The 12,392-nt window shown below is 46.0% G+C and overlaps 1 protein-coding gene across 2 annotated transcripts in view; it reads left to right on the top strand.

Annotated features, from left to right (window-relative positions):
• The window catches only part of ALPK3 (alpha kinase 3), an 85,369-nt gene that overhangs the window by 34,619 nt on the left and 38,358 nt on the right, over positions 1–12,392 (top strand). For both annotated transcript variants that reach the window (XM_083475536.1, XM_083475537.1), the window contains one exon: positions 8,724–10,161. In XM_083475536.1, the coding sequence (XP_083331662.1) occupies positions 8,724–10,161 (1,438 nt within the window). The remainder of the gene's footprint in view (positions 1–8,723; positions 10,162–12,392) is intronic.

Here is a 12,392-nt window from a genome sequence, read left to right as displayed (position 1 = left end):
AGAAGTGCCCGCTTTTGTCTCTGCCGAATCTTCTGCCGGTCAGTTTCCTCGGATGACTCTGAGTTCTATTCTAGTGTTTTTAGAGGACAATTATATAAGCTTCTGTCATGTCTCCCCCATCACCCTTAAGGCACCTTTTCTCTAAACTAAAACCACCCTCCAGTTTTTGTGATGGTCACCACCTTGGGTGGCTTAGAAGAGGGTGAGGCAATCTCCTGGAGGATAAAGCTGCCCATATATCCTAGGCAGGATGGCGAAGTTCTCCCTCCACAATCAGAGGCAGGGTGCCTCTGAATATCAGCCACTGGGAACCATCAGTGCAGAGAGTGCTGTTGCATTCCTCCTTCTGAGATTCCCGTGGGCTCCTGGTTGGCCATTGTGAGCAAAGGATGCTAGCCTAGATGGGTCTTTGGACTGATCCAGGAGAGCCACTCCTATGTTTCTATGCTGCAGCCTTTCCCTCTATGGGAGAAACCACTGATCATTAGGGTTGCTCCTTTCTGCCCCTCTTTTGGTTCTACAGTGCTCTTTTTGAGATGAGATGGGCGTTTGATCGGTGAAGCCTTCCCATATGTACCTTCAGCATTCTGTTTGCACTGTTTTAAAAACTATTTTAAGGTTGTTGTTTTTTTTAAAAATGATGTATGTAAAGGGAATTGGGGGTTGCTTGTGCGTAGAGGGTGCGGATGCTCTAGGCAACGTTCCCTGGCTAAACCTTTCCCTGGCTGGACAGCCTTTACTCCGTGGCTGTGTCAGTCACTGGCAGAATCCGTCAGTGGGCGTTTCCTAAACTTCTTCCAACATAAAAACTCCTTGACACCAAGTCTCCGCCTAGACTCCTTGCGCGGAAGTCTTCTGCGCAGAGTGGGCGTGGCCAGCTGAGGTCCTGGACTCTCCCTGCTGGTCTCTGTGGAAGAGTCCTGGAGCCCTCTCTCCAAAGTCCTTCCCTGCTCCCCTTCCTCCCAGGTGTCACGCTGATTTCCTTCCCCAAGGGAAGTGTTCTCTCTCCCTCTGCTGGTCCCTTCTCCCGCATAATTGGGGAGCCTTACCTCCACTCTTGGCTCCGATGGCAGTTCCCTGACACATGTATTTGTAAACCACCTTGAGATGCACGTAGCAAGTGATTCATAAATTAAATAAAAATAAGAATATTACTTCAGCCACTTTTCTCTTTTCCCAGCTCACTTCCTTTGCTTTTTGATGGTTCAGATTGCTTTACCTGTGTCTCCCAAGTGTTCTAGTGTTCTGATTTGTTTTGTAATTCTTCTTTTATGTCAATGGCCCTGGGGGTTTCCTGTTGAAGAATGCTGTAAAGGTATAGGGACCCCTGACCATTAGGTCCAGTCATCACCGACTCTTGGGTTGCGGTGCTCATCTCGCTTTATTGGCCGAGGGAGCCGACGTACAGCTTCCGGGTCATGTGGCCAGCATGACTAAGCCGCTTCTGGTGAACCAGAGCAGCGCACGGAAATGCCATTTACCTTCCCGCCAGAGCGGTACCTATTTATCTACTTGGACTTGATGTGCTTTTGAACTGCGAGGTTGGCAGGAACAGGGACCGAGCAACGGGAGCTCACCCTGTCATGGTGATTCGAACCGCCGACCTTCTGATCAGCAAGTCCTAGGCTCTGTGGTTTAACCCATAGCGCCACCGTCCCTTCGAAGGATGCTGTAGAAATGCTTATAATGAATTATACCTTTTCCTCATTAAGGATGGTCCCTTGCACAAAAACTATATCCTCCCCCCCCCCCCCGTAATACTAAAGCATCTGTTTTCTGTTGCTAGGATGATAAAATCGAAAAGTTGGAAGAGACACCTCACCCCCAAGGGTCATCACGTCCAACCCCTTTGCGATGCAGGAATCTTATTTATAGCATTAATGACAGATTAATCTCTGCTTAGAAATCTCCAAGAAAGGAGAGTCCACAACCTTCCAAAGGAGACCGTTCCACTGTCAAACAGCTCATACTGTCAGGAAGTTCTTTCTGATGTTTAGTCAGGATCTCCTTTCTTGTAACTTGGAAAATGTGGGCACACATGTTTGCACACCGAAGCGGTCCTGTCATTTGAGATGATGTTAGTGATGGTGTGGGAGCCAGCACTGTGAGTGTCATGTGCGGCAAACTCCGTACCGCCAGTTGCATAGTGCTCCTGATTTCCCCCTGACGGTACTTCCCCACCCAGACTCAATACTTTGGACGGCAGTGTTAAATGGGACTGTTGATGTAAGGCTCAAGCAAAGTTGGTATAAAATGATTTTTGGATGGCGTTTGACACCAGGTTGTCTCAACCGTATATATAAGAAGGCCAGCAGTCTGTGTTAGAGATGCAAGATGTTGAATGCTGGCATTTCACATATTGTTAGGAGTTTGGGTGAGGGGGTCGGCTGCATGCCTGAGCTCCTTCTAGCTCCTAGATCCAGCATGGATTCAATTCCTGGAATAGCTAGACTAGTTTCCTGGTGAGCTAACAGCCCTCTAAATAGTAGTATTAGTAGCGGCGGTGGTGGTGATGATGACAATAATAATAATAATAATAATAATAATAATATAATTTATTTATACCCCACCCATCTTGCTGGGTGAAATATACTTGGAGTCAAGAGTGGATTTCATTCTCTTTATTCAGCTCGTAGTAGTGAGGAATGCAAGTTCCCCCAATTATCTGCTTTATATACATTATTTACACAATGGGTGTCACATGATTGGCTAATTCTGGGATTCTCCTGTAGGCCAATAAGGTTGCGTCTACATTTCCACCTGGAGTTGGATTGGGTGGCTCCTGTGGACCAATCAGACTACTGCATTCTGGATCCTATTGTTCTAGGACCAATCAGATTGCTGCAATTTGGATCCTATTCAACTCAGTGCATAACATTGGGTTTCCCCAGCCACTCTTGGCAGTTTTCAACAAAATATTAAAAATACAATAAAACATCTGACATTAAAAACTTCCCGATACAGAGGCCATTGAGTGGTAATAGGCTGCCCAAATACATCACAGGGGGAAACAGCTTGCAAAAATGCATGTATTAGTCAAAACCATATTTTTAAAAATGTATATTCTAGGAGAGCTTTCCATTAAAATGCTGGTGAAATATCATGAGGATTAAAAAAAATCCTGCAAAAATGTGGAGAACTGGATTTTGAGATTAAAAAACCGAGAGACGGAGAGAACAAAAATGGACAGATTTGCCCACCCCTGTCTACTACAGATCTATGTGTGGTCATTCTCCTAAACTGGGCTGTCTGAGAAGGAAATGTCTCTTGGCTCCTTCAGTATTGGTTTAATCCCTACATCCACACTCAGGATCCAGGGTGCATGCTCATTGCTGTCCAAGAATGTGCAAAGAGGACAGCCTGTACGAAGGAGGGGTTTCAGGGCTTATCTACAGCCCAGCTGCAGTTTATTAGCTTTCCTGAGGTAATCTAGCAAGTGCCCATTGAAATGCATTAGCGCATCAGTTCAAGATGTGACATGTGTGGTGCTGTTTTCCATTTTTAAAGGAGTAAGACACTAAGCATCTCTCCCACTCCTCCTCAAATTGAAGAGTAAATCTGTTTATGTAATTCTGACAACAGTAAGTAGCATAGCATTTATGTAATTCTGACTACAGTAAGTAGCGTAGCAGCCAAGACTACAATCCTGTGCCTACTTACCTGGAAGCACATTCCATTACACTTGCCTTGTTTATTAACAGATGCTTATGGAATTGCACTATAAGTTAGGATGGGGAGAAATTTGATTATGTTCACATTTTAAGGAGAAACTGCCCGATTTACACTTTGGAGGCAGTATGCTTCTGAATGCCAGTTGCTGGAAACTGCAGAATGGTAGAACCATAAAATTGCAAAGTTGGAAGGGATCTAGAGGGTCATCTAGTCCAGCCCCCTGCAATGCAGGAATCTCAGCTAAAGCATCCATGACAGATGGCCATCCAATCTCTGCTTAGAAACCTCCAACGATGGAGAGTCCACCACCTTCCAAGGAAGTCCATTCCTCTGCCAAACAGTTCTTACCGTCAGCAATGTCTAGGCAACACGATGACCATGTACATATGCAATAGACAATCTTTTATAGAATTCCTTCAAACCGTAACAAGTCCAAAATGAAATCTTTGGTCTCAAAGTCTCTGAAAATCTTTAAATGAAGCAAGGTACCAGACTTGGTCCAATGAAAGACAAGCTGTGAAGTCCAACACTGAACAGTGATTCCGGATATTGACTACTGTTTTGTATTATTACATGAGCACTGTTCCACAGCATTTGATATTTTCATTCACATACATTCATTTGAAATAAGATGGGTTTATGAAGCAATTCTATATCCTCCCACCACACTGACAAAGAATTCTACGAAACAGTAGTCAATATCCGGAATCACTGTTCAGTTTTGGACATATTCATATTTGCTGAATACACAAAGCTTCACAGCTTGTCTTTCATCGGACAAAGTCTGGTACCTCGCTTTATTTAAAGATTTTCAGAGACTTTGAGACTAAAGATTTCATTTTGGACTTGTTATGGTTTGAAGGAATTCTATAAAAGATTGTCTATTGCGTATGTACATGGTCATCGTGTTGCCTAGACATTGCTGACGTTCTGTTTGAAACAAAGGGGTTTGTTTGGTTACTTATAACAGTTCTTACCATCAGAAAGTTCTTCCAGATGCTTCGTCAGAATCTCTTTTCTTGTAATTCGAAGCCATCAGTTCGGGTCCTTCCCTCTGGAGCAGGAGAAAACAGGCTTGCGCCATCTTCCACGTGACAAGCCCTTGAGATATTTGAGGGGGCATATGCCCTTGTGCTTGAGTCCTGGACTAGATGGACACCCCAAACCTGATTCTCCAGGCTTCTCTTATGTTCTTATGAAACCTTATGGGAACCAAAATGAAGCTACCCTCAAAATTTGCAGTTCCTCGAATTTTGTGGGGAAAGTGTGCATAGAACATGCATTAATTTCATTATATTTGGGGGAATTGCTAGCAACGTGTGTGTTTTTAGTCAAAAGTAAAAACAAAAATGCATTCATAGGGGGAGAATTAGCACAGAAATGCCAACAAATGTTCATGAGCATTGTTTGAAAATAATAATTCACAACTGTGGAGAGCATTGTTTGAAAATAATAATTCACAACTGTGGAGAGCATTGTTTGAAAATAATAATTCACAACTTTTTCTCTGTCTGCAGTTTGGCAGGGAGGAAATAATATTGGCTTACCTTGCTGGGTACTTGTTTTTGTTTTGTTGTTGTTTTACAAAGTATAAATGAATGAATGAATGAATGAATAAGGAAAAAATGTGCACCCCACCCCCAAGACCCTTCCATTGTAACTATCCAACCTCCCAAAATTTCAACACCTCTTGCGATGGTTTGACCCCTTTCCATTTTAACAATACAAATCCTTCAAACAGCTTCCATATCTCCTCAGAATCATTTCTCCTGCATATTCCCCATCTTACCTTAATAGCACATGTTAATTTATCATTTTTAGCTATATGCCACACTTCTTTATACCATTCTTCCATTTGATACTCACCTTGCTCCTTCCATTTTCTAGCTATAATAACTTGTGCAGCTGTCAATAAATTTGTGAGCAAGTCCTTCATAGCCTGCAAACCTTCCACCCCATCGTGAATTTATGACAATGCTACCGCTGGACTTTTGATCAGCTTTAACCCAGTGATTGCTGTTATCTCCTTTGCCCCCAAAATTGTACACCACACGTGAACATAAGTGCTGATTTCCTGGCATCCTCTCCAAAATAAAACCAAATAGTCCTTGTTTATTTGATTTAATCTGACTGGTGTTAAATACCATCTCCAAACTAATAATAATTTTCTTTTCTCCTTAGACAACATTTTCAAAGTGTTTGTCCCATATTCTCCCCCAGCTTTGACTATTTATCTGACCTGTTGTCTCCTTTTCCTGCACCTCTTTTAATTGATCTTCTTGCTCCTCCATTTCTACTAATAACTGGGTACTTGTGAGGATTAGAACTAGGGAAGGCATGCGAAGCAATTTGAACCCTTGGTAGTACTGTGTGAATGCTAAGTATTAGCATATTGTTATTGCACTTAGGTGTGATGACAGATGTCCCTGTGTCCTGAAGTTCTGTGCACACTTCTCCAGTAAGTCACACTGAACTCCATGGAACTTCTGAGTAAACATGTGCAAGACTTTGATATGGCTTCTTGGAATGAAGCTACAGAAGGAGCACAATTGTAGCCATGTGTCCTCAGAAGTAAGTCCCACAGAGTTCCTAGTGGCTTCCTACTATTGCCACACAAATACCGCTTCACTGAGACCCCTCCTCTGTCCGTAGATTGGCAATGGGTGTGTTTGGTGGGGCCAGGGCTGGATCTAGCTCAAGGCTCCCCCATTTCTGAACCTAAGCCTACATCAGACACGGGGAACCTGTGGCCCTCCACATATTGCTGGACTCCAACTCCCATCAGCCCCAACCAGCATGACCCATGAGTGTTGGTAGTTGTAGTCCAACAACATTTGGGAGACCACAGGCTTCCCATGCCTGGTACAAAGGAAGGCATATGAGTATTATCGGTGCTTTTTTTGTGACAGTACTCATTAGTACAGAGTATATGTCAGTATTACATATAAACAAGCTATAGCTTAATTTAAAGAGGGGAAAAACTGGATTTCCAAAATACAAGATAAAAAACAAATTAAATAAAACCTACATAGAGCAACAGTGTTTTGTGTTGTGCAGGCTCCTATGATGTAAGTAATGGGCCCCGCCTGCTAGCCTGCTCCCTAAAATATCACTACCACTATTAATATACTTCTTCTTAATTGTATTTCAGTTCAACAATTACTTTGATAAAATACATATTTTGTTATGTGCAAATGGCTTTAGATACCTATTAGGTCCATAAATTACCATACAGCATATATTCAACACAAAAAACAGTGACAATTTGTTGTTGACAAAGGACAACTGGACTTATAAAGGGCCCCATTACCTTCAGTAGCTGAGGGCCTCATCAGACCTAAATCCGGCCCTGGACACACTCCTCTTTTTGTTGCCCGTGGTGCCTTTTCAAGATATGAGTACTGACACCTCTTTCTTTATTAAAAAAAGTAGTGGGTATTATTCTTAGCAACTATGGTCAGAATTCTGTGATTTGGGGGGTCCCCACATTTTGCCCAGAGACTAGTTCTTTTCAGTTCCCATATAGACAATCTTTTTCTAAACTGGGCACAGGACTTTCCCTGTATCTGGAGATGGTGTAAATGGCTTTTTAAACCCAAATTGGGGTTACAGCAGGGTGGCATTAAAGTGATCTTACTGCCACGGTCCCAGTTTGGGTTACGTTCCCACCCCCTGCCCCCTGCTCGCTTCTGTGAGGGCTCCTCCAGACTTGCCCCACTGCTTTCCCCTGGGAAAACCCAATCTTTACTGCTGAATTGGAGCAAACAGCAACTGGGTTTTCTCCAGATGGACATCTGCTCTGATTTAACACGGAAGAGTGGGTTTTCCAGGGGAAAGCAGTGGGGCCAAAGCAAAACCACTCAGACTTGTGCCTGGAAAGCATGGAACAAGGAGAAAAACACTCAGACCTATGTGGATGCTATGGACACAATTGCCAATTATGTGAATGCCATAATGACTAGTTTGGCTTTAAGAAATGGTGTACAGGGTAGATTTCCACAGTTTTTCTGTAGTTTTGCCATTCCCAGCTTGGGAGCTGTGACTGTCCTTTCCTGTGATAATGGGGGGTCAGGAGAATGCCCCTTTGTGCAACCCTGAGCAGTCAAAATGACCCCGTCATGTGTGCGCAGATGTCAGCTGAAAGACCCTGTTCTGCTCAGTTGCATGAGCCTGTCTCACGAAGATGGCAGTCCGGAGCAGAGGCAAATGTAATGGAGAAACACACAAGATTGCTCTCTACTCATATGGCTGGCTCATTTCTAGCGTTCTACCAAACACATAGGAGCTGCTCATGGATGAGCAGCTGGGAAAATAACAGAGACTACCTATTTAAGGCACGTTAAAAGCACATTTGTCTCCACCTCTAAATCCTGGGAACTGTAGTTTCGTAAGAGTGTTGGATGCTCTGTGTGGAGTAAACTATTATTATTATTATTGAATTTATGTACTGCCCTATACCCAGGGGTCTCAGGGCGGTTTCACAGAATAAAATCAAGATATAAAACCACAAAATACCTAATAAAAATAAAAACAGCACCCCCCAAAAAACCACATTTTAAAAGGGCATAGGATGTAAATCGGATTAACCAAACGTTTGGTTAAAGAGGAACATTTTTGCCTGGCGCCTAAAGGTGTATAATGAAGGCGCCAGGCGATCTTCCCTGGGGAGAGCATTCCAGAGACGGGGAGCCACTGCAGAGAAGGCCCCGTTCTCGTATTGCCACCCTCTGGATCTCTCAAGGAGGAGGCACACAAAGGAGGGCTTCAGAAGATGATCTGAGGGTCCAGGTAGGTTAATATGGAAAGAGGCGGTCTGTGAGATGTTGCGGTCCTGAGCCATTTAAGGCTTTATAGGCCAAAACCAGCACTTTGAATTGGGCCCGGAAACTAAATACAGTTCCCATGTTTATTTGGGGTGGTGTGTGTGTGTGTTTCAAATGTACGGCATGTACACAGCCCTAAACTTTGCACCCGTGTGCACTAATGCTCAGAACAATGTGCTCCCTGAATCGTGTGTTTTTTCTCATGGCGCTGTTTCTTTTTGCCCCCAGGTGCAGAGAGGAAGATGCAGCCATTTACCAAGCCTCGGCCAGAAACAACAAGGGCATTGTGTCCTGCTCGGGGGTCCTGGAGGTGGGAACCATGACAGAGTACAAAATCCACCAACGATGGTTTGCCAAGCTCAAGCGGAACGCCGAGGCCAAGCTTCGCGAGATCGAGCAGAGCAGGAAGCGAGGGAAGGAGAACGTGGAGCTGGAGCAGCTGAGGAGGGTGAGCCCGGACAGGTTCCAGCGGAAGCGCCGCTTGACCGGCGAAGTGGGCATGCGATCGGGCACCTCCCTCTGGGACAAGGAGGAGGTGGCCAAGGTGCGCATCCCAGATGGGAAACCACGATTTGGAGAGGACGAGAAGAGCAAAGAGACTTCCGTGAACGCCAAGACTCTGTTCCCAAACAACTTCATTACAGGGCGTCTGGAAGCAGAGGTGACTACCAATGGGGACTCTTCTCTGGAGAGCGGGGAGGAAAACGGAGACGAAAAGGCCAACGGCTTTCTTACCTATATCTATGAGACGGTGGAGATCATCAAAGCGAAGCCTACGGCGGCCAAAGAGTTTTCCGCGAAGAAGAAGAAGAAAGAGGAGGTCACCACTGCCTTGCCAAATGCAAGCCAGGATGTTTCCCAAGAAGAAGATGGGACACAACAGAGGAGTATTAGCTTGGCGCATGAAGATGCTACGCCTAATACTTTGGCCTACAGCACGTCACCTTTTGCAACAAATGGGCTGGTGGGCACGGAGCCCAGAGGACCTCCTAGGCAGGTGGGGGAGAAGCCCATTGCCCGACCCTATTCAATGCCCCCTAAAGCAGACGTGTACTTTTCTCTAAAAGATATGTATTTTGACATGGGGGTGAAAGCTGAGGCTGAGCAGAAGGCGCCAGAAGCCAAGGAAGGCGAGGCTGATCGGAACCAGCCAGGTGAGGATGCTTCCGTCCTGGGAGAGATGCTCCCAGCACTCCCTACAGCTTTGAAAAGGGCAAAACCAGAGGAAGGGCAAAAAGAGCCACGCGAAGAGCAGAAAACAGAGGAAAAGGAGGCTGTGGAAACAAAGGAAGCCCAAACAATGGCAGCCACGGATGCTGGCGGGGATGTCAATGCAAACTTATCCCAGTATCCTAATTGGACCGCAGAGGCCGTGCAAAAGGTGCCTGGTTCCCTTCGGATGGGAAATGTGTCAGACATTCCTGAAACAGATTTTCAGCATCCTAGCCAGGCTTCAGAGTCTGGCCTTGGGGTGTGGGCTCCCCTTTCGAAGGATATGGTTGCTGACCTCCGCGAAACGGACTTGCTGGACTCTTTCTGCCCTGAAGCAGAGCCATCCCCACAGCCCCAGAAGCGGTTGGAGTCGTCTGTGCGCTTTCAGGAAGCGGCGAGAGACTTGAAGGAGGCCTCCTTGGGAGAGCAGCTGCCCGGCCAAGGGCCTTGTGAGGTACTGTAAGTTCTTCTCTCTTTTTTTTTTTGCTATGACTGACCTCATGCAAAATGTTTCCCAAATCTGTTAAGCAGCAACTGCCAGAGCCCTGCCTGCTATTTATAGCTGAGAATGCGGGGATGTACATGACTAGCAATAAGCAGGGTGGTCTCTCTCTCTCCAGTCTAGCTCTGACCCCTGACTGTAAAATGTTGCATTGGCCAATTTTTAATATTATTATTTCTGTAGCTGGTCAGAAACGAGCCAGATGCATTGGGTGATCTGTGGCCAGCAAGCACTTGGGTTTATTTACGGGCTGGTGTTGAGTTGGGACCCAGCCTCATGTCCTGGCCCTCCCGACAAGCGTCATTGCATTGCCGGCCTGCGGTCTTGGCTGCAGCTGTCCCTGACACTCAACATCCTGGTTTGGCCGGGGTCTATTTTTTGCTCCTTATTCTGAAGCATTTTCCATGTAATTCTTCATTAGGAAAGAACAAGTGTGTGCCTTGTTAACAGGGGGTTTCCTAATTCAGTGCGTGGAGGATTTTGTGCTGCTCCTCACGGGATTGGCATTTGAAGGATCCCTGCTGAGGAGTGGGCTGCGTGGGTGTGTAGAGAGGAGCTGGGTCTCCGGGTGCAGGACTTCAGAGGGGTCCAACGAGCTGCAAGGCCCCAGCAACTGCAAACAGACTCTGGCTCATGTTTCCAGAGGATGTCAGCCTGCCCTGCCTGGGAACTCCAGGGCTCGGTGGGCCGCTAAATCTAAGAGTGCAAAAAGAGCCTGTTGATTCAGGCCGGTGGCCCATCTAGTTGAGCATCCTGTCCTTGCACTGGCCCATTATGGGATACCCATTATGGGAAGACTGCAAGCAGGACTGGAGCACAACAGCACTCTCTTGACTTGTGGTTCCCAACAGTTTGCATTCAGAGGCATAATGCCTCTGACGGTGGAGGCAGAGGGAACATAGTCAATCCCTTGGGAATGTGGAAAAGTAGAGCTGCTGAGTCAGACCCTACCAGGCCAGTATCATCTACCGTATTTTTCACTCTATAAGACTCACTTGTCCCCTCCTAAAAAGTAAGGGGAAAGGTGTGTGCGTCTTATGGAGCGAATGCAGGCTGCGCAGCTATCCCAGAAGCCAGAACAGCAAGAGGGATTGTGAAAGCAGCGATCCCTCTTGGTGTTCTGACTTCTGCGATAGCTGCACCAAGCCTCTTCAGGGCAACAGGAGGAACGCCCCACCTGCCCTGAAGAGGCTTGGCACGGCTATCCCAGACAGCTGTCCCTCTTGCTGTTCTGACTTCGCTTTGCTGGAGAGGCGCTGCGCAGAGAGGAAGAGCTGCACAGCGCCCCTTCAGCAAAGTGGCAGGAGAAACGGAGCCCCTTCCATTTCTCCTCCCACTTTGCTGGAGAGGCGCTGCGCAGAGAGGGAGAGAATATTTTTTTTCTTGTTCTCCTCTCCTAAAACTAGGTGCGTCTTATGGTCGGGTGCGTCTTATGGAGTGAAAAATACGGCACTTCATGTTTTTGGGATCTAGTGTGTGGGGTGGTTTGCTTGTTATTTAAACACCTAGAAACCTGCCCTCCACCGGATCCAGGTACAAAATAGGGGTTCTGGAGTATAGACCACGGAATTAAGGAGCCGGGTGCCAAGAAGCACACGCTTAATCCAGGTTTTTGTTTAGTACCAAAACGGACTGCACAGTCCTTTCACACACAAATCCACTCCTGGTTTTCCTTCCGAGCTTCCTTCACTTCTCAGCTGCCTAATTCAGAGCGGGGTTGGGGTGGTGGAATGGGGAATGGTTTTGTTGTTGCTCTCCTTCAACCGTTGAGAGTCAGAGACTTGAGCTAGCTCTGCTGCAAAGCACCTGGGGCTCCCAATTGACTTTCTGCCCACTCTTGGTCCAGCAGTGGGTGGGAACTGTAAGGATGCAGAGTTTGGCTCAACATCTTAGGGGAGACTTCCTAACCATTGGACTGCTTTGGCAGTCAAACAGGCCACCTTGGGAGGTGGTGAGCTCTCCTTTCCTGAGGCCAGAGGCAGTCTTGTTAGCAGTACTGTAATTGTACCTTGCCTTACAAGCCCAGATGGTCTCTATAATAATAATAATAATAATAATAATAATAATAATAATAATAATAATAATAATAATAATAATAATTTATTATTTATACCCCGCCCATCTGGCTGAGTTTCCCCAGCCACTCTGGGCGGCTCCCAATCAGTGTTAAAAACAGTACAGCG

This window comes from Podarcis liolepis (assembly GCF_965112155.1).
Source record: "Podarcis liolepis genome assembly, chromosome: 14".
NCBI lineage: Eukaryota > Metazoa > Chordata > Lepidosauria > Squamata > Lacertidae > Podarcis > Podarcis liolepis.
This window is presented reverse-complemented; position numbering and strand designations above follow the sequence as displayed.